Source organism: Brassica napus, chromosome A1 (assembly GCF_020379485.1).
Source record: "Brassica napus cultivar Da-Ae chromosome A1, Da-Ae, whole genome shotgun sequence".
Classification (NCBI taxonomy): domain Eukaryota; kingdom Viridiplantae; phylum Streptophyta; class Magnoliopsida; order Brassicales; family Brassicaceae; genus Brassica; species Brassica napus.
In genome coordinates, this window is record NC_063434.1 from 6,776,994 (window position 1) to 6,802,591 (window position 25,598).

Sequence of the window (25,598 nt, forward strand, 5' to 3'; positions counted from 1 at the left end):
TTAGACTTCTGTATTACAACCAGCAAGTGCGAATGCAAGGTCCCTGAGGTACATCCAGGCCAGCCGAGATACCCATTCAGAATGTGTTTCTGTACCTATACATGTGACAAAGCTTCTGAGGAGACCATGTGAGTGTGATCACCATGATCTATCTCTCTCTATCCTCAAACGTGGAAGTTGATGTTTAGTTCCCTTTGCCTTTTAATAAAAGTTCATGTAATCTATCAATATTTTCCCTTTTCATGAGGAAGTCGATTAGTTTGAGACTGCTTAATATCAATACTCCATGATATAAATCTCACAAAAAAGGAAAAATATCAAACAACAAAGACCTACAGAGCAAAAGTAAATCATTCTTCTCAGATGTTTTTGTCAAACAGAGTTTATTCAAAAGTACTTAGACTTGAACCTTTAAGAGAACATAAACATATAGGTCCTCTTCTACAACTCCCCTGTTTTCACCATCATATACACATAATGGCATAAACATTAACAGAAGGAATCAAGCCTGTGTGGGTTTCTTAAGCACCGTTTGTCTTCACACGCTTCTCCTTGTAGTCTTTCACAGCTGCCTTGATGGCGTCCTCGGCCAACATACTGCAATGAAGCTTCACTGGTGGGAGAGAAAGATGCTTCGCGATTTCGCTTCACAGATAAGAAAAAGCACACATTCAACACAAGTTCACGTAATGCAACAACAACAACTCAAAACATATTATTTAATGCCTTCAAAGCACGAATAGAAATAATGCCAGATTATAACATACAAATGTAAGAGACAAAACAAAGAGTAGTTACGTGTTCTTGATGGTCAGGACTTCCTCCATAGCTTTGCCTTTCACCCATTCAGTGGCTGAAAACATCAAAACCAGACAAACAGAAATCACTAAGCCGTGTAGACTAACCACAAGGAAGGACCATAAGACATAGCATACATAAGAGAACAATCGATTTGAACCCAAATAAATCTATTTGAGAACAACTAATCAGAATCTCTAATTGAACCTCAAGTCCTCTAATTTCATTAATTACAGGACAACGGAACAGAACATGAAGATCTTCACCAAATATTACATACCGACAGATGACGAGGCGATGGCGGAACCACAACCAAAGGTCTTGAAGCGAGCATCGACGATTTGACCGGTCTTCTCATCGACCTTGATCTGCAGCTTCATTACATCACCGCAGGCGGGAGCCCCCACGAGCCCCGTGCCGACGGTGGGATCGTTCTTGTCGAAAGACCCGACGTTGCGGGGATTGTCGTAGTGGTCGATGACGTTCTCATGGTACGATCGGAAGATACCGACGGAGCAAGGAGTCGATTGGCGTGACGTAAGCCCTAGAGCCTTCTTCGCAGCTTGCCTGATCATCATCATCGTCGATTTAGGGTTTGTTTGTTTGTTTGTTTGGGAGTGCTTCTGTTCTGCGGATATTTATCGAAATGAAGGGAGTTTCGTTTATGTGGTTACGAGAAGCCGGTTCGGTTCGGACATAAGGTGTGACACGTGGACGGTTCTCGGATCTTTATCTTGTTTTTAATTATTGTTTTTTTAGCTAATTTGAGACACGCTAATCGGATGAGATGACTGTTTCCTTGCAAACGATTATTTTTTTTTTTTTTTTCATGACCTTTATCAAGCCTGCTCACTCACAATTCATGATTTAGAAGACTAAAAAATTCATAAATCCTTAAACAATAATAATGTTTAATGATAATTCATAACCTTATCTCTTTAATTTTATTTAAAAGTTTTGATTTTCTATTTATTTTATCCAATTAAATTTTGAAATATAATTTGAAAATTAAATAAAGCACTAATTCGCCTTCTCAAAGCATTACTTTATTTTAACAATATTAAAAATGAATGAACGATTTTTATCACATTTTATCACTTATCATTTTGTTTTAAATATTCTACTAACACGTTTATGCTATTTATAGTTATATTTTAGAGTAACTTAGCTTAATATACAAGAAGAATGGTAAAATTTGCAAGGATGAAAACTATAAATGATATTGAGAGCTAAAAGGTAAATATAAAAAAATTGAAGGTGAGTTATTAAAAGAAAAAACAAATTGAAGGTGGCAGTTAAAGCAACACATACTCGTTGTTATCACGTTTCTTTGTTGGATATGCTAAAAAGAAACCCAAAGAGCAAGAGATTCTTAACATTTGTATATTTTTTTTTTGTATTTTTTATAGCAACTACAACATTATTTCTTAACTCCATACCATCCGAGTTAAAACAAACGATTAACACTACAACAACAATATTAAACACTTAGTTTGTACTTGGCATTAAAGAGTTCAAGGGTTCAAGAGAGGGCTTCCTTCTTTGATAAGCACAAAGACGCTTCCACCATCTCCTCTAGAGATCCTAATGTCCTTGTCCAGATAAGTCGTGAGCAGCCACGACTGTGCACTGTCCCCTGGCAAAGAGAATTTCAACGGTGGCTGGCTCGATATGGTTCTAGCCACAGACGTAGCCGTGTCTTGTACAGATGTAAGCAACCCTCTGATCGGAGTAAGATCAATCTTCTGACCAAGAAACTCAACATACTCCGGGATCTCGATCGAATCCGTCAGCTGAGGAGTTCCGATCACACCTTCCTCGAACTTAATCTGGACGCGTTTGGGGCTACGGATTTCGAATTTGGCGTTGGTGCTTATCGAGGTTGTAGCTAACGGACCCGCGAACAGAACAGAGTTCTCGACCGTGAAGTTGTCTGAATCGATAGTCTGTGAGATCTCATCGACTTTAACTAACGGCACGATCCCTCGTGAAAGCAACGGGAACAAACCAACGAACGATGTGTACCTGCAAAAAAAAAAACAGATATAATTATAACGAACGAAACACAAAGGATAAGAGTTTGTGTCGGGAAACTTACGCGAGGATCCATTTGCCGTTGAGAAGGAAGAGAGCATCGGTGGGAGCTGGTGTAGGGTTCTTGGACTCGAGCTGTGTGATTAGATCTCCGATCTCGGCTCTCGTCTCGCTCGATGCGCTCAAACCTCGGTCTGTGCCGTACAAAGAGTCCACCAGCGATCTCTTGAGAACCTCTGTTTCCTCCACGGATTCGATTGCTTCCTCCGCCATCAATAGAGCAGATCCTCCTCCCTCACTCGTCTCCGGATCCAACTCGTCTTCCGCATCGATGACTCTGACTCTGAAATCAGAACGAGAAACGGCGAATTCTCCGGGGGGAAACGACGGACGGCGAGTGAGCGCGCTCATCGGCACCAGCGAAGACGGTGGCTTGGAGAGGGGTTTTGAGTTTGCTGAGCTTTGGACTCGGGTTTTGCAGGGGAATTGGTTGAAGAACTGAACCGTCGCCATTGTTTTGTTTTTTTTTAATTATTCGAAAGAAACTTCGAAGCTAGTGAACAAGAAAAATGTACATACTGAGTTCTAATTTATAGCCATCATTACTGCTGATTTGGCAAATGACGTGATCTCAAACCAAATCACGAGGGGTAATAAATGTTAGCCACATAAATTGGTAAAATCAAAGGCACGATAATCAGACAGACATCTTAAGCATCGTGGTGTGAGGCGATCATTGTTTAGGGTTTTTTTTGGCTCTTGTTTATGGCAAGAAATCCAATTTGACACATGCTGACTAATTTTCAAAATGTATAAAGGATTGATTAGTAAGGGATTCTGAAACTAGGAGTACAATTTTACACACAGATAATCATAATCTGTAATTACGATGTGATTCAATGCTATAATTAGATCTTCAAACTGAAAGTCATAGAGCTCATTAAATTGTATGACGTGTGTCACATAATGCCCTTTAAATGCTTTTGTACTTTGTGAAATTTTGAAGTAAACAAAATACATTGTTTCTGTGTGCACATGGAAAGTACTAATAAATGAAAAAGAAAGTTGGGAAAATTGCTAAAAGAGAACAAAAAAACAAGGTTGTTGTCCCCTTGGTATAAAACCAACATGAAGTTGTCTCAATAGTATAATTTTTCTCATAATCCCAAAACTATCCCTATATTTAATCTAATTAAACACAATTTAAAAGTTAATTTGAATTTAAAATAGAAGTTAATGGAAAAAATGAAAAAAAAAATTGAAAGGCAATCGAAAAAAAAAAACGGTATAGATATGCATCATAGAGAACAAGAGTTTGTGAGAAGAATCAAAAGAAAAACTATGGGAAAACCATAGATTGATGAAGAAGAGAAGGGATAATCATTTTTTTCTTTCATTTTTTCAAGTAAAATCGACCATAACACGTTTTAGGAAGTTAGAATATTTTTAGGAGATTTTTATAATATTTCCTTAACTGAAATTTCATTAATTTTCGCAAAAAATCAGGTATTCTTATCCGTAGAAGGCGACTTCTAAAAGTTTAGAAGAATGATAAAAATTTTGAATACATTTTCTACTTTGAGTAGACGTAAGAGTACATTGTAGAAAACACATTCCCTAAAATTTAGAATACTTTATAAACGTAGAAGATGCATTCGGAAGGAAAGTGGATACCTTTACGATTAGTAGAATGCACATTCCTCTTTTTTAGAAATTTAGTAAATAGTAAAATGGACGTTCTAAAAGAAGTAGATGAACGTGTTTATTTTAGAAATTGTTTTCTACTATACTATTTTATGTTGAAGATGCATTCTACTTTTAGTAGAACGTATCTTAAAAATCTTATTTACCAAGTTTTTGAACAAAACAAAATTACCAGCTTGTGTATATGGATGTTTTATTAATTGTTTATATTTTTAATAATTTTTTTGATTCTCAAAATTATTTATTTCATTAGTTTTCAGAAATACAAAGGGTAAAAAGGAGAAAAAATGGACAAAACTAGTTTTATACCAAAGGGACAACAACCTGGTTTTTTTATTCTCTTTTGGCAATTTTCCCAAGAAAGTTTCTCTGCAAAAAACAAAAAAAAAATATTTAGGGATAGACAGAAATTATTGTTTAGGAAAGTTGCTCTTTATTATCTCTAGTTCTCGACGAGAATTAGGCGCCATGCAAATGACACGATGCTAGAAACTTCGGCAGTGTACTATTGTCTGGCCGTTTTCTGATTATCGCTCAGTTTGCCAACTACTTTGGTCCTTTAACGGTCGAGATCTGCTACCATGCGATAAATATCTTCACAGCGTTTTTCTGGCGTTTCGGAAAAGCGCGATTGAGAGGAAACGTCCAAACTATATGTTTATTGGGCTTATAATTGACTTAATGGGCCTTCTGAACAGAATATCTTGTATTTTTTTGAAATTTACATCATCTTTCCATAACAAACGAAATGTAACAAACTGTAAAAACTATGTTGATCGAGAATTTACAGCCATTCGATTGGTTTCAAAATATATCTAAGATCTCGATGATCGGACGGTTGCAAAGAGGACACGAGCCTCGGTTGAGCCACAGCTCTCTGGAGCAAACTCTGCAAAAGTATGTCCACAGGGAATAAACGCAGCGCCTTTCTTCCTTCCCATACACACGCAGCACACCGAATCGTTACCCGTTAACGTCTCCATCGACGCCGTCGATATCTCCGTCTCCCTCCCGTCATTGTCCACTCTCTCCGCCGTCTCATCCAGTAATCTCATCAACGACACTCTCCTCGGCGTCATATCAACCGCCGGTTCTCCCCGGTTGTATCTCTCCGCCTCTAAAGCCGTCGCGAGATTCATACCCGAACCCGATCCAGCGTCTGACCCGGGAACGAACTGGATTTCACTTTGTTCTTCGATTTCGTCTTCTCTAGAGGTTGGACTGTGGAGAGTAGCACTAGTTGTTGTATTGTTGATGGTGGGCCCACAGCATGCAATGCATTTGAATCTCAACCGCTCTCTAAGAGTCCGCTTTCTCCTGGTGCGATCGGCAACGCTCATCTGGCGTCGGAGAAGATCAAGAAACGTCGTCGTGCGGTGTGTCTCAGTCGTCATCCTCTGAGTCGTTCCGAGATCGAAGTCACTCATTATTCGACTCAGTTCTAGAATCTCTTCTCTGATGGTGAAACAGACGGATCGGCTCCGCCATGAGAGGGTGAGAGAGATTGTTTATAAACTACGGGGGGATGATTTATGGCGGGAAAATGTTTGTTCTTGATTAACCACCGTGGCGGAAAAATAATTTGAAATCTAAAAGAAAAAGGTAAAAAATAAAAAAAAGGAAGAGTGAAATTAAAGAGAGAGGCGCATTAATCAAGGCTTTTCCCACGTGAGATGTCCCCATTTACGTCGTCATCTTCGCGCCATAATTTTCCCCAATTACGGGAGGAGAGAGAGAGAGACTCTAACGCTAATACCAATGAGAGCTTTTTAAGATGATGATGATATTTTGTACTTGAAAAACATTTTCGATCATCTTCTTCCGAAAAGTAAATCACAGTGTACAATGTTATTCTAGATAGTTCAAAGAAATTATAGACAAACCAACCACATTTTATTTACTTAATGTTGCATAAAACGATGAAGTAACGACTAAAAATGATTGACAAAAAAAACGACTAAAAATGATTTTAAAATAGTTAACTAGTTGAATAAAGTAATTTTACATCATATAACCATTTAAGAATTCTCTCCCACATACATAACAATGGGGAATCTCACACTTTTCCTTTATTTTCTAAGTATATATATTGGCTTTATCTATTCTTTTAACTTTAAGTTGATACAATCCATCTTTGGTCTTGTGTCTTCCTGATTTATTTAATTAGTAATGGATTTTTTGATGCAGTCTACAATACCTTCGCAATGAGCCTCCTCAGGGATAACACATCCTGATTCTTCATCACACTCTTCGTCTTCTAAAACGGAGTGTGGAGAACGGAGACTTCCTAGAGTCTGACAAGCTCTCATCGTCTTGCAGTGTTCTGCTTCATCGTCTCTTATGTTCACAAACACGTCGTATAAATTCTCTGCCCCCCCCCAACAACATAATCACATTACAACACGTTAGAGAGAGGTCTTTACAAAAGCAACACCAAAGTAAAGTCACAAACTGATAACAATGTTGCATATATAAATCGTTACCTATGACCGGCCTTCTAGTATTTGGAGCTCTAGATGTTTGGAACTCATCTGCAGACAAAAATAGAGAGACTCGTACTTAGTCAAAAAGGAAGACAATCTGAGTAACTCAAGAACAAAAGGTTAATCTTTTACCAAACAAGTACATGTCGCTTCCGGTATAGTATTTTACGGCGATGTCAGGTGGAGGCGATTTCTTCAACTCATCTGATGAACAATACGGAATGTAAAAAGATTGTTGAAGACTTTTGTGCAAATTTAAAAACTAATATTGAAAATGTAAAAAAAACAATAACCTCCATTGGTCTTGAGAAATTTGTCATAAGTCTCAAACGCATGACTCTCCACACATTCTGAAAAGTGATCTGCGTCGCGGTAACACACAGGTTAATCAAGTCATCTCGACCAGAAGCAGTTTTTGTAGAATCAATTGACTCTCACGGCATGATTAATGGTTTTAAAAGAAACTTACATGCCATTCTTGGGCTAACGATATACAAGAACACGGTCATGAAGTAATAGAAGGTTGCTACGATCTGGCCCAGAAGACGATCAAACCACCATGAGTTTCCACCCAGTTCCTGTGATACAAAAACCATGCATTTCACAATTTTTAACCAACTATTTAAGTAGAGAGTATGAAACTAGTAGAAGAATGGGAAGCTTGTGAAGTTCTCACTTCCATGATGAGCAAGTGGTGCATCTCATTCCAGCTCTCAGCAAAATGGACTTTTAAATAATCAGCTCTCCTCCACCAACCAAAGGTCTCATACATGTGTAGCACTGACATAAAAGCTGCATTGAGCAATACGTTAACTAAACATCATGTTCCCCTATTGGCATTCATCAGCTCCATAAACTATTGATAGACAAAAGGAAGAAAACATATAAACATATGTATGCCTCTAAAGGGATGCACTTACCAAAATAAGGGACTCTAGCAATGGTTTCAAGCACAAAGAACCTTGGATAGGTCCGGTCACGGTAGAGTGTGTCGAGTATCTTAATCACCGAGTCCTGAGGGAAAAACAAATCAGTTAGACGCACAGGTGATCTGAACACACAATTCAATCAAGACCCTTAACTGTAAGGAAGACATTGACTCCTTGCTCAAGCTTGATGACCGAAGCCTCCAGAGCACTAGAACTCGTATCCGACTCCTCCTCGAGAAGTGGTTCTTTACCACGAAAAGTCTCAGCTTTAAAAGACTCTTCCACCACAACTTTCTCTTCATCGTCTTGTAAAATCGTTGCTTGAACGCGACGAACGTTCCTGAAACGTTGCAAAGACAGCAAACAAGTCAAGAAACTAGAAACGGATGAAAGACAAAAACTTTTTTCAAATCACGCAACCTGAAACTTAGGGGAGGAGAAGAGATAGGACGATGACGAAGGAGTTGACGATGACGAAGGAGTTGACGAGAGGAACTGTACGAAACAGCGGCGGCTCTGGAGCGATGAAGAGCAACCAAAGGCCGTGAGGAGATGCCTGAAATCGCCACCGTAGCTGCCATCTCCGTCACAGGGAATAAAAGTAAAGCTTTGATTTTTTTGCGTCGAAATGAAGATTTTTTTTTGGGGAATTTGCGGGTTAATAGACGAAAACGAATATGGGTTCCCAAGGATGATGGTGGGCGGATATTCTGATGGGTTCTCCACGACTTCTCTCGTGCCCGTCGACGTCATACACCAAATCACGGCCGGAGATATTTCCTACCAAAAAAGGATCCGGTTAAGTCAAATTATCCGACTCGGGTTACGTTCTTGGGCTTCTAATGAAGCATGTATGGCCTAAGGCCCAAGTTTTGTGACACGTCATTACCATTAACTGATTTTCTAGTCCGTGAGAGAGGAGAGTAGCTAATATTTCGAACATCTGTATGGCTAGAAACTGCTGTGTTGTAATTTAATCCCGTGAATTCAATCATGTTTGGTATTTAAAAACAGCAAAAACAAAAGAAACAAAAAAAAATTTACCGGCGTGAAAAGAACTTTATATTAACTACTAGGGGTTAGCCCGCCCTACGGGCGGGTGAGTCTACGATAAAAATATTTAATATTTTAATTATTTTAATTAATTAAAATTTAAAATAATAAATATATTTTAATTTAAGATTATATTAAATTTGTTGGTTTAAATTAAAAGAGCCATTAACGGATTTTTAGTGAACATAAATTATTGAATAAAAAAATTAAATAAAATGTAATGATTTATATAACATGTTAGAACAATATCTATTCACCAAATTTGTTTTCTTGCATAAAATTAACCTTGAAAAAATTAATATATTTCTAGACCTCAATTCATTCATCGGATTTATATTAAATAGATATGTTCATTTTTGTTCGTAATAGAAATTGAAAAATACTCTTTTTATATTCCTTAAAACTAATTTATGTATACCTAAATTAGTTAGAAATAAAATATAGAGAGAGCAAACAGTAACATTTGTAGACTGATCCATCTATGTTGGTTAGATTGTCTCCTTGCTGTTGACAAAAAGGAAAAAAAAAAGATTGTCCCCTTGCTCTTCAATTATAACAATTAACAACTTGAGTGTCAAAGCTAACTAAGACCATTGTATTTTAGGTTATCACATAGTTTTAGGAAGGTTGTAAATCAATCGTTAGGAAATGTATTAGATATTTTTAGCAACAATAAAAAAAAGAAATGTATGGATATGTTGGCAGAAAAGTTGCACGATAGCGTCACCTATTAGACAAATGATTGTTTTAGTATTTAGTTTGATCTTTGATTTTTTTTGTGAAGAAGATGATGGAGCAGCATCAATCGTTCACAACCAAGAGAATTACAAATATTTATTTGTATCAATCATGATTAGAGAATGTATTCATTAGCAAAAAAGTCAGATAATAAGCAAAGAACTTGGGAAAAAATCATGAGAAAAATGAAAATGAAGATAGAGATGGTTCACATAGGAAATGCCAAAAAAAAATACAGAGTTCCAGTTTCTGATTACTCTCTTATCTCATCCTACCATTTGGAAGACCATTAAGATTCACTCAGAATGAACATGCGACAGTGAACTCACCAACTCAACATCACCAGCTCAACAGTGAGATCTCCATACATATAAAAAGCACATCCTAATTTTTTCTTCCTAATCGTCGTCAACCGCACAATACCACTGGATCTGTTAACACATCCGAGGCAAATTTAAACTCAATGATATTGTTTAACTCTAAGTCACAAGAAACAAATGAAGAGAAGAAAGACGAATTCCAAAGCATTTTTTATGGGAAATACTTCTCTCTCGCGCTTGGGAAGATAACATTTGACTAAGCATCACTTTTCTACGTTCATCAGCTTCCCTAAACATACGTTCCAATCAGAGAATAGTTTAGCTCAACATAGAGTTTTTTTCAACTAATAGATAACAAACGATACACCTCTTAGCATTTTCTTGCGCTTTCTATTGATCTGGATTCTGATGATTGCATGCTTCCCCTGCACATCAGGTTAGTTCACAATGAGTCACAAAATGCAATTTTTCTCAATTGAAAAAAAAAACAGAACTGGCATACGTGAAGGTTATTAGAAATTAGAAGTTACAGTGCCATGTTGAGCCATCAGCTCTTGCATTTTCCTCTGCCTAATAGCTTCTTGTTCATGTTCTGCCTGCACAGAAGGAAGTAAAATGGGCAGATATATAAACACAAATTTTGGAAGAAGAATTCGACGCGTACCATCCCGATTCTCGAGTGGGTTTGAGAATTCACCATGACGAAAAGCTACTGTCTCTCGAGAGTGAAAGGTCGCGACGGAGATATCAAGTGCTGGTTATCTACGCGATACCAAACAATCTTAAGCCCCCATCCCCCGATGAAAATCGAATTACATCGTCGAGATATAAATCCAATAACGCAAACAATAAAAGACAAAGAGACGAATAAACAAAGAACAGAGATCGAAATGCCTAATCAAAGGATACCATCATCAGGTGAGGCTTACCCCGTGAGATGTTATTCTTAGAAGGTCCTAATGGTTTTTAACGTACATCAAAATTTATAGTAGTTACCTATCCATCAAGCAGGATCAGATCGAGACCCATCGACTTTCCTCCTATCTTGACACAAAATTTATACTACGGCCTATCTTGAGCTCTGAGAATCGGAGCTGTTGATTAGCCATTATCGGATATTGGTGAGAGAGCTTTAGGGTTATGCCATTAAAGGCAGACAAAATAGATGATTGTGAAGACGCTCAAACCCTCTATATATATACTCCATGAGCGAGCTTGAAGAAGAAGTAAAGAAGCAAGATGAAGTTGTGGGTATTGAGGGTTCAATTCCGTAAAGACTGCCGTTTTTGATTTGAATCGCTGAGAAGAGGATTTGGAACGGCGACGGTTGGTTAGGTTAAAAAGAAAAATCAAAGTGAATAACATACGTTGTTAGGAGTGCCACGTGTCAACAAAAGCCCCATGCTTCCTGATGATGTGGAGGGCTAAGAAGAAATTTTATAGGTAACTCCCCCAGAAGCTCCCCTAATGGCGACAGTACGGACAATATGTACGGCTCCACCGTGCCGTGTCCTCTTGGTCTGAAATTAACAGATCCGGGTAGCCTCTGATCTACTGATCCTCCCACGACATACTTTGGCCCCTGTTACTGAAGAGTTCGGCGAAGATCTGTGAAGTTTGGCTCTCAAAACCCTTGAAAGTTTTTCTCCATTTTCCTTTGCTCCCATGGAAAAGCAGTGGATCTAAACCCTCTCAAGCTTCTCCCCTATCGACTATGAAAACTCTCTACTGGGAAGATCTTGAAAGCCTCAACAATGCAAACAAGGAATGGTCTTGTTTTTACAGCCGGCCGGCACTACTAGTAGTGTTTTGGTCCCTGTTTTAAAACTGCGATCCAGTGAAAGCTCTCTCTCTTCTCTTTGCTAGGTCCTAGCTCCTACAAAGGAAGAAGTTACTAGAGTTTTTAGATACACAAGCGATGTCTCAGTCACTTACCAGTTCAAACAAAAACAGGACAACAGTTCAAGAGGAGGAAGATGACGACCTTGTCATCCTGCCGGATGTAGATAACTCTGAGCTTATAGCTCGCTACAGACTCAGCTTGGTAGGAAGGCTTTTCAATAGAGAAAGACGCAATGTTGAAGCTCTCATTGCTCTACTGCCTAGGCCAAGCATTTGGGACGTTGAAGGTCGAGTCCGCGGCGTAGATTTGGGGAACCACCGTTTCCAGTTCGACTTCGACTCAGAAGATGACCTCCAGAAGGTGCTGAGTAAAAGACCATGCCATTTCAATAAATGGTCCTTCGCCCTTGAGAGATGGGCGCCTCACATAGGTGACTCATTCCCAAACACTATGACTTTTTGGGTCTCTGCAATGGGGATCCCGACACACTTCTGGCTCGAACCGATCTTCAGGGCCCTTGGAAAAAGGCTCGGCCATGTTGGTTTGGTGGAAGCAAAAACAGCAAAATTCGAGGTTGAGTTGAACGCTGATCTTCCCATAAAATTTGCTCTTCGTGCGCAACTTCCAACCGGTGAGATTGTTCCTGTCTCTCTTGAATACGGTAATCTACATCGATGGTGCCATTCATGCCGTCTCCTCTCCCATGAAGATGAAAACTGCCCACAGCTGTCTGAAAAAGAAAAAGAAAAGCACAGATTAGCAAAAGAAGTAAACAGAGATCAAGGCCTCCAACCAAGGAACGACAATAACAGAAAAGACATCAACAGGAATGGTGATCTCCCTAAACGCCACAACGTAGCTGAGCAGAAACTTTCAAGCCATCAGGAGAGACGCTCCGGGGAAGGTCCTCAAAGAGATAACCGGGATAGCGTATGGAAACGCATTGACTCTCGGTATGCTCCTAGAGATGACCACCGTGGAGACAATCGCAATGCTCACAGAGACCGTGATAAGCCAACTTTCAATAAAGAGACATATAACAAGAGAAGGTATGATGACTCTTTTGCATCAAGCAGACAAAGAGTGGACGCAAAGAAAGCAGAAAAAAAACTAGTCTCTGAAACTCATGGTTCTAAGGAAGTACCTGAAGGCCCTCGTGCTCTCCATCTGGACGTTTGTACTCAAGGAACAACGTCTGATCAGAACCAATTGGCTTGTCGTAGCATCTCCTCTCCAGAACATGTCAGAGAAAGACCTTTTATGCTCTCATTACAGAAAAGATCATCAGGTGAACTGAAATTGAAGGAGAAAGTTGGAGACTTTGGAGATTCTTCAGATACTGTAAGTTCTGCAAAAAAGAGTCTCAGATTCGCTGCCGAGAATAACCCTTCCTCACCAAAGCCCAACTCCTCACCACCTGCGCAAATGGGAAAAAAGAAAGAAAAAAGTTGGTATGAGCAAACACTAGAGGAAGATGAGATGACTGATCATACAGCGGAGACCAACATAAACAAAGAGATACAAGACGACAACAAAGAATTTGAGGACCCTAATGCTGAAAGGATCTTAGAAGAGGAAGATTGGATGAATGAAGATGCTACCTTTGATATTGATGAGGATGATTTGATGGATGAGGATGAACTCCTCTACGACGAAAAGCAGCAGGAGGAGGAGCCTGCCCCCCCTTCTGATCGTATACCTCTGCCGTTGATTATCGAAGGTTCCACGGAATCAGGGAAGGAAACGAAAGAGGCATTGGTTGAGGAGAGTCCGAAGCAATCTGGTTTGAAGACATCGGTAATTGGAAGCCGCTGTGCTCAGTTAACGCCTGGCCGTTCGTCACGATCCTCGACACAGAAGAAAAGAGGAACTCCAAGCCCCACTGCTACTGGCGTCTCTCTCAGACAGAGAAACCTAATGGTGGGTCGGGCCTCTTCCAAGGCCAAGGTATCAAAGAGTGGGCCAAAACTCAATCAGACTCTCTCTCCGGACCAAGGCCAAGATCCAAGTGACTTTGAAAAGGCGGATTTACTTTTGAAGAACAACAAAAAATCAGCAAAGGTGGGAAGCAATAAACCACCAAAAATTCCAAGATGAACACAATTGCATGGAATTGTCAAGGGGCGGGAGCCGACTTGACCAAGGAGCATCTACATGAGTTGTTTCATTGTTTTTTACCTAAGTTTTTATTTCTTTCGGAGACTAAGAACAATCGGAGTTTTTTGCAAGATGTGCAAGTTTCTTTTGGATATGATCATGTTTGTACTGTTGACCCTGTTGGTAGAAGTGGTGGACTTGCACTTTTTTATATGGATGATCCTTCGGTTACTATTTTATATACGGATACGCATATGATCGATATTGAAACTAGACTTGAAGGACACGCGATCTTTATGACATTCGTGTACGGGGACCCTGTTGTTCGACATCGAGACCTAGTTTGGGAAAGATTGTCACGCATGAGTACCAACCGAAGTGGAGCGTGGTTTATGATTGGAGATTTTAATGAGATCACTGGTAACCATGAAAAGAGAGGAGGAAGGCGTCGTTTAGAATGCTCTTTTCTCCCTTTCCGTATCATGTTAGAAAATTGTGGAATGCTTGACTTCCCATATAAAGGAAATTCATTCTCGTGGGTGGGAAAAAGAAGATCCGGGAAAGTAAAATGCAAACTTGATAGAGCAGTTGCAAACGGAGAATGGCACGCTCTTTTTACCCACTCAGTTGTAGAATTTTTACAACTATGGGGCTCAGATCATAGACCGGTCCTAGCACGGATTCAGTCTAGTGTTAAGAGGGGAAGAAAGAACTTCCGCTTCGACAAGAGATGGATCGGAAGACCGGGGTTCAAGGAAGCGGTAATCTCGGGATGGGGACAATTTGATGAGATTCCAATGAGGAATTTTCATCAAAAAGTTACCTCATGTCGAAATAAAATTAGCTCCTGGAAAAAACAAAACCCTTCAAATTCTGCCTTATTAATTAAGGAGTTAAAACATAAGATAGACATGGCACAAGATGATGAATTCACCACAACAGAAGAATTGGAGGATTTGAGAAGACAACTGATTTTGGCATTTCGAGAAGAAAATACTTTTTGGGAACAAAAAAGCAGGGATCAATGGCACAAAGATGGGGACAGGAACACAAAATTTCATCATGCCACTACAAAACAACGAAGAGCCCAAAATCGGATAGTTAGTATCAAAGACAAACATGGGAAGTTGGTAGAGAGTGAAATCGAAGTGGAGAACGTAGCTGTTCAATACTTTCGAGATCTCTTCTCTACTTCTTTGCCGACAGAACTAGACGCCTCCCTTCGTTTTATCTCGGAAAAGGTGTCCAGTACCGATAATAGGTTACTCTTAGAGGAACCTTCGGAACAAGAAATTAGGAGAGCCCTTTTCGACATCAACCCGGATAAAGCACCCGGTCCAGATGGCATGACTAGTAAATTATTCCAAAAATTTTGGCGGGAGATGCGGCAAGACATTATTAGACTTGTCCGAAATTTCTTTGCGACGGGTAGTTTCGACCCATTATTGAACCAGACAAATATTTGTCTCATCCCGAAAAAGAAAAAACCTCGAGACATGACTGAGTTCAGACCTATTAGTCTTTGTAATGTTAGCTACAAGATCATATCTAAGCTTTTGTGCAAGAGACTTAAGAGGGTTATCCCGTGCTTGGTCTCAGAGACACAATCTGCCTTTGTGGCAAAACGTTTGATTACTGACAACATCCTGATAGCACAAGAAAACTTTCACGCCTTACGGACGAATCAGCGATGTAGGAAAGACTTTATGGCTATTAAAACAGATATGAGCAAAGCTTACGATAGAGTGGAGTGGAGTTTCTTAGCAGCTTTAATGCTGAAGATGGGCTTTGATGAAAGACTGGTTGACCTCATTATGTGTTGTGTCACGTCGGTCACATATCAAGTTTTAGTCAATGGGCAACCAAGAGGGCGAATCCTACCAATGAGAGGGTTAAGACAAGGAGACCCCCTCTCCCCTTTTTTGTTTATTCTATGTACAGAGGCTTTGATCTCACTTTTAAATGGAGCAGAAGCAGAAAAGAAGATTTTAGGTCTCCGTGTTGCTAGGGCGAGCCCAAGGATCTCTCATCTTCTTTTCGCAGATGACAGTCTCTTCTTCTGTAAGGCAGAATTAAGCCAATGCAAGGAGATCATGGACATTCTAGATATATATGGGAAAGCATCAGGACAACGACTAAATGCGTCAAAATCATCGATGTTCTTTGGAAACCGAGTGGAGTATTCTCGGAAGCAAGATATAAAAGATGTTCTAGGCTTCTCTCTTGAAGGTGGCATGGGAATGTACCTTGGATTACCGGAACAAATCGGTGGCTCAAAGATGAAAGTGTTCTCTTTTGTACAAGATCGGTTCAATGGACGAGTCAACACTTGGTCATCGAGACTCCTTTCTAAAGGAGGAAAAGAAGTTCAAGTCAAATCTGTGGCTCAAGCAGTTCCGACATTTGTGATGTCGTGTTACTTGCTTCCACAAGGCATTACAGATAAACTAAGGAGCACAACGTCTAATTTTTGGTGGAGCTCGAAACAAAACAGCAGAGGTTTACATTGGATAGCATGGGACGAGATCTGTATCCCCAAAGATTTGGGGGGACTAGGTTTTCGAGATCTCCATGACTTCAATATCGCACTTCTTGCAAAACAATTATGGAGACTTATTCATTACCCGAACTCCTTACTAGCACGTGTTCTAAAAGGAAGGTACTATAATCACACTTCTCCTTTGGAAGATCGGCGTACATACTCACCATCATATGGATGGCGTAGTATCATGGCAGCAAAACCTCTACTCATCTCGGGGTTACGGAAAACAATTGGCACGGGTCAAGATACGAGGGTTTGGAGTGAGTCTTGGGTCCCAGATATAGTGGCTCGACCGCCTAAACCTGCTGACCACATTGTATACAGACTACCCCAACTCCTTGTTCAGTCCTTTATTAGGAATGATACCAAGGAGTGGGATATACAACTTCTACGGGATTTTTTCCACTCAGATGATATCCCTTTGATACTTGGGCTCAAGCCCTCCCGCTCTCGTGCTCCGGATGGATATGTTTGGAACCACACAAAATCAGGAGTTTATTCAGTTAAAACCGGTTATGACCTACTTCGATCGGCCAAGTTGAGTCTTTCACAGGAAGGGGCTTTAGAACCAAGTATCACGGGCCTACAAAGCCATGTGTGGAAGATAAATGCCCCGAGTAAAATGAAGCATTTTTTGTGGCAGGCTATCTCGGGCTGTGTGGCGACGGCAGAGAGGCTTATGTATAGACACCTGGGCACCGATAGGAGTTGTCCTAGATGTGCTGGCCCAGTGGAGTCGATTAATCATCTTCTTTTTGAATGCCCACCAGCTCTTCAGGTTTGGGCTTTATCGGACTATCCGTCCCTTCCGGGTTACTTCCCGAGTACATCTATATATCAAAACATGAACTTCCTATTATGGAAGAGAAAAGAGGTGGCTCTTCTGAGACCACAATTCGATACCTTTCCATGGATCTGTTGGTATATTTGGAAGGCGAGGAATGATAAACTTTTCAATGGGAAAGACGTATCTCCCTTTGCCACCCTCCAACATGCGTCTCTTGAGGCAGAATGTTGGAGGAAGGCTAATGAAAAGGAGAAAGCAGATGAAGATCATGACGATCCTCCTACTATAGAGGTTGAGACAGTGCCCCATGGGATACCCCAAATCCCTACCTGTCAAATTGATGCATCATGGATCAATAATGGCAGTGTCAGTGGCTTAGGGTGGAGTTTTAAAGATCAAATGGGCGTAGAATACTTCGGATTACGGGCGTATAACAGGAGCCTCTCAGCTTTACATGCTGAGATGGAAGGATTACTTTGGGCAGCCGCATGTATGAGAGACAGGAGGATCACATCGGTACGGTTCGAGACGGACTGCTTGGACTTAGTGGACATGATTACAAACCCGATGGACTGGCCAGCATTCGCGACAGAGTTCGAAGAGTTCCAGAGGTTACAAGATGATTTCGAGGATGTGAGACTATCTCATATTCCTCGGAGTCAGAATGGCCGGGCAGACGCGTTAGCGAAAGAGGCAAGATCCAGAGATTATATTTTCTCCCATATAGATCAGACCCGGACAGATGGAGATGCTCCTCGGAGAATCGACTCGTCTGTTCTCCACTTGATCTAGCTTAGATGGGAAGACGACAAAAAAAAAAAAAAAAGACTCTGCGATTTACATTCGTGTGAACCGGACCAGTTTGATCAAGGGACATATCATCATACGACCGATAGAAAAGTTATGTTAAAATGTGGACACGTTTGTGGAAGCTATTTAGTTTAACTAAGAGTTCGTTATTGTTTTTTACACCAAAATGTTGAGGTTTCAATTTTTCAGAGAAAACGATTTGTTAAATAATTATAAAGACTACAAAAAAAAAATTTATAAAGTGTTTTCGACATGGTGCAAGTAAACCCGGTTGGACATGAATTTTCATAGAAAAGCTCTAGTGAGATAGTTAGGCGTAGATTTTTATAAAGCAAGTACTATTAGGTAATTATGAAGTGATCTTGTAAGACAAAAATAATTTTTATTTTTAAAGTTAAAACGTGATTGAATTCACGCGGTTAATAATCACTTCCTTCTAGTCTTACTCTACTAGTAGTTAGGAATGTTCGATAGTTTCACGGGTTACAAAATCAGTTTGTAGGTATGACGTGTTCCCGTTTTCACGTAATACCAGTTTCGACGAGTTTAAAAACTGATACTAGTATTACAAAAAATACTCGAACTAATGTGTCATCTAGATTTTTATGGTATTTTTTTGTTGTTCGCCAACTTAATTTTTTTTTGTTTTTACAAATACAGCAGCTGGATTTGAAAGTCATACAGAGTCAAATTCCTAAACAATAAACACGTAATAAACTAATCACTGCCTCATTTGATTACGTACACCATTCCACTAGCTTCTCTATGACAAACATTTTTTAATTATTGTTAAGCAGAAGTGAAAATAAAACTCTCTTTCCAACAAACAATCAATCAGCAAACCACATAATATCTAAAAATCAATAAACTACCACAAAAACATATAGGCCCATGTTTAACAATACGTGTGTCTTTTAAAATTAAACATACTTATATATATTAAAATATAAATTCACGAAACTTTACTATTTAAACAGAGGATTACAGGTGGTTCTTCGCATAACCATAAAATCAACTCGATTTCCCTCTTTGTTTGTACTTTCACCCGAAGAATCCTCTTAAAATATTCCAAATCCCGAAACTACCCTTTTTCATGGAGAAGCCATCATCGGAGCAAGGATCTCGGGAACATCTACTCCATCCTGAGTTTCCGCCGTCGCGTTTCCCCTTCTTGAGCACCGTCCTCTGGTTCGACAAGTCTAGTCGCGGCACCGCTCTGCTTTCCTGGTCCGTTTTCTTCATTCTCGTCGTCGGCGTCCCGATCATCTCCCACTTCGTCCTCGTATGCTCCGACTGCGATTTCCACCACCGACGCCCTTACGACGCCGTGGTTCAGCTTTCTCTCTCGATTTTCGCCGGAATCTCGTTCGTTAGCCTCTCCTATTGGTCGAGGAAGTTCGGGATGCGACGGTTCCTGTTCCTCGATAAGCTCTTGGATGTTAGCGACAAGGTTCGGATCGAATACGAAGCTGAGATTCAGGTATGTAAATTAATTTGGTTTAAATCATTAAACACCGATCATAATCGTTCCTAAATTAAAATTAGAGATGATGATATTACAAAACCTAATGGTTCCAAAAGAACAGAAGAAGATGCTTTACCAAATGATGTAATTGATGTGATAGGAAGCAAGAAACTGACATATTTTCATATTAGTTATTAATTTCCCGTGTCGTTTTTTATTGCAGAACATAGTTATAAACTCAAACAATCATTATTCACTAATTTTTAAATAAACAATTTAGCATTTCAAATTTTTAAAAGTTGAGATAATTATTTGAATCCTCATGTTTCAATTCTGGATAAGTCATTCAAAGTTGAGAATCTTTTGAAATATTTCTTTCAAAAGCTTTAAATTATTTTAAAATGATTAATAAAATATCTAAATGTAAGCACTCTTTCTTCTGGCCGACAGTTTTTGGTTTTTTTTTATTTGTTGTTGAAGCGTCACGCTTCATTTTCTTCTTTTCTCTTTTTTATCTGTAAATTTCTTTTTAAAAAAATATCTTTAAAAAAATGGAAAAAAGAATCCGACCTGCCGGAATCGAACCAGCGACCTAAAGATTTGCTGTCACAGACTACAGTCTTCCGCTCTACCAACTGAGCTAAGGTCGGATGTTGTTTTTGTTTGTTAAGTTTTGTTTAAGTAATCTCGTATCCTCTGTTTATTCATGATTACAGAGATCAAAGAAACGGCTAATGATCTTCGTCCTCCCATCACTAACACTAGAAGCGACCTACAGAATCTGGTGGTACATCTCCGGCTCCGACCAGATTCCTTACCTCATCAACCCTCTTCTAAGCAACGTCATCGCCTGCACTCTCCAGCTCTCTTCTTGGCTTTACCGCAACGCCATCTTCATCACCGTCTGCATCCTCTACCAAATCACATGCCATCTCCAGACTCTCCGTCTCAACGACTTCGCACGCTGCTTCGCCTCTGAGATCACAGACGTTGGCGCAGCTCTCGCCGAGCACCAAAAGATCCGTCGTAATCTCAGAATTGTTAGTCATCGTTTCAGGAGATTCATTCTCTTGTCTTTGATTCTTGTCACCGGTACTCAGTTCATGGCGTTGCTTACCACGACCAGAGCTAGTGTTGCTGTCAATATCTACGAAGTTGGCGAGCTTGCGGTAAGAGTTCTTTAAGTACCCTTTCACGTTAAGATGCCTGGATTAGTACTAATCAAAATGTGTGTTTATGTTTGTTATTATTACAGTTATGTTCGTTGATTTTGGTTACGGGAGTATTCATATGTTTGAGAAGTGCAACGAAGATAACTCATAAAGCTCAGTCTGTAACAAGCCTTGCAGCTAAATGGAACGTGTGCGCCACGGTAGACTCGTTTGAGAACCTTCATGATGGAGAAACTCCTACAGCTTCAAATGTTGAGTCACAGATTTCAACATGTCGCAATGAGATGGATACATCTGATGATGAGGAAGGAGAAGGAGACGATGAACTTGACAATACTAAGATACATCCTATCTATGCCAATACCATTTCTTATCAAAAACGTCAAGCTCTAGGTAGGAATAATTAAAAAAAAAAATTGTTTAACATGAATGATTTTTTTTGTTATATACATCTAACAAAATTACGAAACTTATTACTTGATGATTGTTCTGTTTTGCAGTGACGTATCTGGAGAACAACAGAGCTGGGATCACAGTGTATGGATTCCTTGTGGATAGATCATGGTTGCATACGATTTTCGGGGTTGAACTTGCTCTTCTTCTATGGTTGCTCAATAAAACAATCGGTATGTATATATATTGGCTTAAAGTCAACCTTCTCTTTCCTAAAACATAATCTTCTCATGGCAATCATTTGGTAACTCTCTTTTTTCTTTTTCTTGACAGTGAACATAGCATGAATAAGGTATTTGATAAATACATAGTAAAATATAGGACTGGATTGTTTTTGGCATGTTGTATTCTATAGAAGAGATGACGAAGAAGAAGAAGAAGGGTAGATATTGTTTCACCGTGGCGATGATATGGTTTCTCTCTTCTTTCAGTTTTGTTTAATTAGTGTTTACAAATACGGAAAGTGTCACAAGTATTTTTTTTGTTCAGTAATAGATACAAAACATGTACGTGGTTCTAAAATATATATGTATCTCTCTATCTGTATAGATGTTTGATTTGTCTTTGAGTTTAATTAAGACATGTATGATGTATTGACTTCAAGTTACTAACTCTGTCTGATATGTATGCTTTGCAGTATAGAGTGACGAATAAATAAAACATGTCATTTTGTACTTTACACGTTACACCGTATACAATCCATGAGCTCTATCACAGAATTTTTTAAAAGGATAAAAAGTCAATAAAGGTTAAACTTTGTAATAAGATTTAAGTGAAAAGTCATCTTTGTTATATTAAGATCTCAATCAGTCGTATTCGTATTAAGAACTTTAGTAAAAAGTACGCTAAGCTCGAAGAGTCGCAACACACTTGACTAAATAGTAAATACAACCATTTTTGCATTCACAAACTGATGAATCTTACTTTGTTTATTCGCATGTTATATATTACAGTAATGTATAATTTTCTTATTATGCAGTGAATAGTAAATGGAGCATAATATTTTTATTTAAACATTTACAATTTGGAGCGTTATGTACAGAAACAAACATTACATAAAATCTCATCCAAGGGGAAACAAGAACAGCTAACATGATCATCGCAAAAGGCAAAGCCCATCTGATTTCCTTTTTAAACCAACCTGGGCCCTGCTCTCTCAGTCTCGTGGGCCTAACTCTTAAGCATTGAATATTGGGGCAAAAAAAAGAAAGCATTAGATACATGTTGGGTTTCAGACAGGGATGACATCAGCGTTTTGATTATCGTCGCACGTGATGATTAGACCATCTGCGTAGGTCGGGAGGAGGCAATGCCACCACCGGCAGCCACTGGAGACAGCTTCTGTAGGAGGAACTATCATCAGAACATTGTCGTGTCTTCTCACCATTCCCATCACGCTCACCGTGCTTCCTTCCTTTATGTATCTGATCATCACCACACAATAACTTATGATTTAAATGTGAAACAAATTGCGCTTTCTTGTAATAAAAACGGTGACTTTAAGGGGTCTTACTAACTTTAGTCCTAATTCAAACTTATCAAACACTGATGTGAAAAGTTAATAGATTTCTTCCCACATCACATGTTTCATCACTATATTTTTCCATGCTCAAGACTTTTAATGTGGAATAAAATCCATGGGTACCAGTCAAAGTAAACGTCTACTTCTAGAAGTAAAGTCAAACAGGTGTATAGCATTACCCTTCTTTGAGACGCATGACACGGTTATCAGCAGAGAGGTTGCGATCCGAAAGCCACTTAAGGAAGCTGGGAGACAAGTCTTTGTTCTGAGTCGTTACATCAGCCACTGTCGCCGGTTTGACGAAAGGAGAAACCTTTGCTCCATACCCTGCTTTTACCAGCGCTCTCAATCCAGATTGAAAATCTGATATGTAAAAATCCGACACGTATTTCTACAAAAACAGAACATAAACCACATCAACCAAATCTTGTCCTAGCCACTAAGTCAAAAACCATATTAACTAACCTCTGCATGTCTTGATCCCCAAGAGAAGCATCGATGTTTTGAATTTGCGGATCTTCCACCAAGACCTTTGTACTCATACAACTCCGTGGAAACAAAGACACATCTTGGTGTTCTTTGGTACGAAGTTTCCAGAGGAATGCTTCCACATGTTACAACCTACAAACACAGAACCAAAAGATTTAACCAGATCCATACAAAACGACAAGGATAATGTGACATTCTAATTACCAAACTTAAAACTATTAAAAGACAAAAACTAAAACATTAACATATATACCCCAGTAACTTTGACGAACTGTCCATCAATGGCGCCTCTAAGCTCCGCATCTGGATACTTCTTGATGAAGCCCAACAACCCTTTCCTTCCCCAAACGCAATTCCACACCAGAACCACCACGGCGGGAACCACCGCCGCTATCACCGCCGCAATCACCACCGGTTTCTTAACCGCCACGGTTAAAAACGCCCCCACGAGCAACCCCATCGCCGCCACAATCATCACCGCCCAAACAACCGTCTTCGGCACCTTAAACCCGACCCGAACCGGGTCCGCGCTCAGGCTCGTAACCGACGACCCGTATTTCGCCTTGCTCGACCCCAAGTTGCTAACTTGCCGGTCCATTTGACCCGACCGTCTGGACCCGGACCCAATCGGACCGGAACCGCCGAGCGAACCGGAGGTTATCAAACCGGTAGGCTGGAGCTGAGAGAGAGGACCCGAAGACTTCTTAACCGTCCCCGAGTTGGGTCTGGATCCACTGTTGGGGTTCGAAGACGAACCGGAGACACGTGGCGGCGCCATCTGCCTCGAGTTCCCGCCGCTGCTGTTACCACCGACGATGAGCGGCGGCGGCGGCGGCGGTCCTTGGGGATCGAGGACGGAGATGTCGAACATCCTTCCGAGCTCGCCGGATTTCTTGATGTCGCCGCCGGTGTAAGGCACAGCGCGAGCCGCCATTGTCGGTGGTCGCGGTTCTTTAGGCTGCTCGAGCTTTCCCGAGACGAAGAGTCCATTGGGTAGCTGGTGTGATTGAATCCGACCTGCCATTTTTTGCTAGAGAGAGTAGCTGAATCTAAAAGCAGAGAACTTTACTCTTTTTGAGTGCTTCAGAAGAGAGAGAGAAGGTAGAAGAAAGATATTAAATGACGAAAAAGGGTATCTGGTGTTTTATATATTACAATTTTGCCACTGAGTTCTTAAACTAGGCGATTGCGTGATCTTTGAAGTAGACAACTGTTAGTTAGAGTTGCGAGGTTTTGTTTTTTTTTATTGGTTCATTTGTAACAGTATCCCCTACTATCGTTGGCGCCTTTTTTTATTTTACGCTTTTTCCACCTATGTTTCTAAACTTTGCTAAATTACCCCATTTTGTAAGTTTCTTGACATAAATCTCCCAATTTAAGAAAATGAGACACTATCAAACCTGCCTTTTATTCATTTCTTAGTTTTTTACATATGTTTATATCAATGTCGTTGTGACGCTCTCACCTACAAAATTTTCATTTCATAGGGTGCAAATCCAAATATCCGGTTTCTGTTTTTTTGGGGTCAAATATCTGGTTTCTTTAATTTGGCTAATGCAATAAGAAAGAAGAAAAAAACACATCACATGTGAGCACTGTTTTGGACTATGGTATTTTGTGTACATTGATTACAATAAAAAAAACATGAAGTCCAGTATCTTTGCCTGTCGCGACAAAAGTGTAGGAGGTCTTTTGACCCTTGTTAAATACAAGCTTAAACATCAAATTCGGAACTTCTTATTAAAAGAAACAAAAGATCGACAATTTTGTTGGTATTATTATTATTTTATTTAATTTTGTTGTAAAAGAAGATTATTAGAGTTTGGCTGTTGAAGTCACAAGAATTGATAGATTCGATTGGTGTTAACGAGTAATAGACCTTTCCTCTTAATGTAGGACCATCTCCAATGACCCCATGCCAGCGTTTCAATATCATAATAAGTTCTCTTACACGTATAAATGTTTTTATGACCTTCTCCTTGTTACTTTCTTTATAGCTTGTAAATTTGCATTTCAAATTCAGAATGATTTGCAATAACTGAAACAGTATAAAATATACAGTACCGGTATGAATAGATCAAACAACCACTTGTTACTATCTAGAGCCTAAGATAATACATCGGTTTGAAGACTACTTGTCTTCCACTATAAATTATTATCATCAAGTAGTACTTGCAATCTTGGATGATAGATTTAAGTAATGATATTAGTTGGGTTTGTTTGATGATAATTTAGGTTAGGGGCTTCCTAATTACACGTTTCCTCTAAATTTCTTAAACATTAATCAATACTTTGTTTAACAATGACATGTATACTGCTTATTGGACTTGGATTCTTATTCTAGCTGTCACTCCAGTGT

At 39.6% G+C, this 25,598-nt stretch overlaps 7 protein-coding genes, 1 long non-coding RNA gene and 1 other non-coding gene across 12 annotated transcripts; 2 read left to right on the plus strand and 7 right to left on the minus strand.

The window, feature by feature from the left end:
* Positions 1–333: 333 nt before the first annotated feature.
* LOC106376503 (iron-sulfur cluster assembly protein 1) lies at positions 334–1,458 on the minus strand. The gene is made up of 3 exons (XM_013816593.3): positions 1,079–1,458; positions 799–853; positions 334–645 (listed from the first exon to the last, which is right to left on the minus strand). Exons 1-3 carry the CDS (start codon positions 1,377–1,379, stop codon positions 522–524), a joined length of 480 nt encoding a protein of 159 aa, XP_013672047.2. The 5' UTR covers positions 1,380–1,458; the 3' UTR covers positions 334–521.
* Positions 1,459–2,163: 705 nt separating this feature from the next.
* On the minus strand, positions 2,164–3,450 carry LOC106373524 (plastid lipid-associated protein 2, chloroplastic). Its single transcript, XM_048740690.1, has 2 exons — positions 2,897–3,450; positions 2,164–2,823 (listed from the first exon to the last, which is right to left on the minus strand). Exons 1-2 carry the CDS (start codon positions 3,343–3,345, stop codon positions 2,313–2,315), a joined length of 960 nt encoding a protein of 319 aa, XP_048596647.1. The 5' UTR covers positions 3,346–3,450; the 3' UTR covers positions 2,164–2,312.
* A 1,449-nt stretch (positions 3,451–4,899) lies between these two features.
* Positions 4,900–6,043, minus strand: LOC106376509. The gene has a single exon (XM_048740694.1). The coding sequence runs from the start codon at positions 5,961–5,963 to the stop codon at positions 5,352–5,354; it is 612 nt and encodes a 203-aa protein (XP_048596651.1). The 5' UTR covers positions 5,964–6,043; the 3' UTR covers positions 4,900–5,351.
* A 445-nt stretch (positions 6,044–6,488) lies between these two features.
* On the minus strand, positions 6,489–8,716 carry LOC106376504 (ubiquinol oxidase 4, chloroplastic/chromoplastic-like). 2 transcript variants are annotated; one of them, XM_048740687.1, is made up of 10 exons: positions 8,600–8,716; positions 8,369–8,568; positions 8,102–8,288; positions 7,940–8,033; positions 7,696–7,811; positions 7,489–7,597; positions 7,313–7,381; positions 7,152–7,223; positions 7,020–7,067; positions 6,489–6,904 (listed from the first exon to the last, which is right to left on the minus strand). In XM_048740687.1, exons 1-10 carry the CDS (start codon positions 8,699–8,701, stop codon positions 6,696–6,698), a joined length of 1,206 nt encoding a protein of 401 aa, XP_048596644.1. In that variant the 5' UTR covers positions 8,702–8,716; the 3' UTR covers positions 6,489–6,695. The 2 variants fall into 2 exon arrangements, with proteins under 2 accessions (XP_048596644.1, XP_013672048.2); XM_013816594.3 differs by having other exon boundaries at positions 8,369–8,705.
* Positions 8,717–10,190: 1,474 nt separating this feature from the next.
* LOC125578292 lies at positions 10,191–11,748 on the minus strand. 3 transcript variants are annotated; one of them, XR_007316377.1, is made up of 4 exons: positions 11,056–11,748; positions 10,724–10,821; positions 10,562–10,655; positions 10,191–10,484 (listed from the first exon to the last, which is right to left on the minus strand). It is a non-coding gene; the product is annotated as an uncharacterized LOC125578292 (long non-coding RNA). The 3 variants fall into 3 exon arrangements; XR_007316379.1 differs by having other exon boundaries at positions 10,724–11,748; XR_007316376.1 differs by having other exon boundaries at positions 10,562–11,748.
* Positions 11,749–11,977: 229 nt separating this feature from the next.
* LOC125576124 (protein KRI1-like) lies at positions 11,978–13,999 on the plus strand. Its single transcript, XM_048735498.1, has one exon. The coding sequence runs from the start codon at positions 11,978–11,980 to the stop codon at positions 13,997–13,999; it is 2,022 nt and encodes a 673-aa protein (XP_048591455.1).
* Positions 14,000–18,943: 4,944 nt separating this feature from the next.
* On the plus strand, positions 18,944–21,902 carry BNAA01G12090D. Its single transcript, XM_013816599.3, has 5 exons — positions 18,944–19,618; positions 20,320–20,772; positions 20,859–21,168; positions 21,276–21,401; positions 21,502–21,902. The coding sequence occupies exons 1-5, from the start codon at positions 19,232–19,234 to the stop codon at positions 21,513–21,515; spliced, it is 1,290 nt and encodes a 429-aa protein (XP_013672053.2). The 5' UTR covers positions 18,944–19,231; the 3' UTR covers positions 21,516–21,902.
* TRNAY-GUA lies at positions 20,168–20,253 on the minus strand. Its single transcript is given in 2 exon segments — positions 20,168–20,203; positions 20,217–20,253. It is a non-coding gene; the product is annotated as a tRNA-Tyr (tRNA).
* Positions 21,903–22,211: 309 nt separating the features above from the next.
* Positions 22,212–24,360, minus strand: LOC106376511 (uncharacterized membrane protein At1g16860-like). The gene is made up of 4 exons (XM_013816600.3): positions 23,493–24,360; positions 23,216–23,371; positions 22,930–23,141; positions 22,212–22,652 (listed from the first exon to the last, which is right to left on the minus strand). Exons 1-4 carry the CDS (start codon positions 24,261–24,263, stop codon positions 22,460–22,462), a joined length of 1,332 nt encoding a protein of 443 aa, XP_013672054.2. The 5' UTR covers positions 24,264–24,360; the 3' UTR covers positions 22,212–22,459.
* Positions 24,361–25,598: the final 1,238 nt, after the last annotated feature.

Excerpts from the sequence above, each read along its gene's own strand:
- BNAA01G12090D (XM_013816599.3), top strand. The coding sequence starts at position 19,232 with ATGGAGAAGCCATCATCGGAGCAAGGATCTCGGGAACATCTACTCCAT. Across the intron at positions 19,619-20,319 it reads AATACGAAGCTGAGATTCAG|AGATCAAAGAAACGGCTAAT; the intron begins GTATGTAAATTA and ends TCATGATTACAG. Across the intron at positions 21,169-21,275 it reads TCAAAAACGTCAAGCTCTAG|TGACGTATCTGGAGAACAAC; the intron begins GTAGGAATAATT and ends TCTGTTTTGCAG.
- LOC125576124 (XM_048735498.1), top strand. The coding sequence starts at position 11,978 with ATGTCTCAGTCACTTACCAGTTCAAACAAAAACAGGACAACAGTTCAA.
- LOC106376503 (XM_013816593.3), bottom strand. The coding sequence starts at position 1,379 with ATGATGATGATCAGGCAAGCTGCGAAGAAGGCTCTAGGGCTTACGTCA. Across the intron at positions 854-1,078 it reads CATCGCCTCGTCATCTGTCG|CCACTGAATGGGTGAAAGGC; the intron begins GTATGTAATATT and ends TGATGTTTTCAG. Across the intron at positions 646-798 it reads GTCCTGACCATCAAGAACAC|CGAAATCGCGAAGCATCTTT; the intron begins GTAACTACTCTT and ends TTATCTGTGAAG.
- LOC106376509 (XM_048740694.1), bottom strand. The coding sequence starts at position 5,963 with ATGAGTGACTTCGATCTCGGAACGACTCAGAGGATGACGACTGAGACA.
- LOC106376511 (XM_013816600.3), bottom strand. The coding sequence starts at position 24,263 with ATGGCAGGTCGGATTCAATCACACCAGCTACCCAATGGACTCTTCGTC. Across the intron at positions 23,142-23,215 it reads GGGGATCAAGACATGCAGAG|AAATACGTGTCGGATTTTTA; the intron begins GTTAGTTAATAT and ends CTGTTTTTGTAG. Across the intron at positions 22,653-22,929 it reads GTCATGCGTCTCAAAGAAGG|ATACATAAAGGAAGGAAGCA; the intron begins GTAATGCTATAC and ends GGTGATGATCAG.
- LOC106376504 (XM_048740687.1), bottom strand. The coding sequence starts at position 8,701 with ATGACGTCGACGGGCACGAGAGAAGTCGTGGAGAACCCATCAGAATAT. Across the intron at positions 7,382-7,488 it reads CGTTAGCCCAAGAATGGCAT|ATCACTTTTCAGAATGTGTG; the intron begins GTAAGTTTCTTT and ends ACCGCGACGCAG. Across the intron at positions 7,224-7,312 it reads ATTTCTCAAGACCAATGGAG|ATGAGTTGAAGAAATCGCCT; the intron begins GTTATTGTTTTT and ends ATTGTTCATCAG.
- LOC106373524 (XM_048740690.1), bottom strand. The coding sequence starts at position 3,345 with ATGGCGACGGTTCAGTTCTTCAACCAATTCCCCTGCAAAACCCGAGTC. Across the intron at positions 2,824-2,896 it reads AACGGCAAATGGATCCTCGC|GTACACATCGTTCGTTGGTT; the intron begins GTAAGTTTCCCG and ends TTTTTTTTGCAG.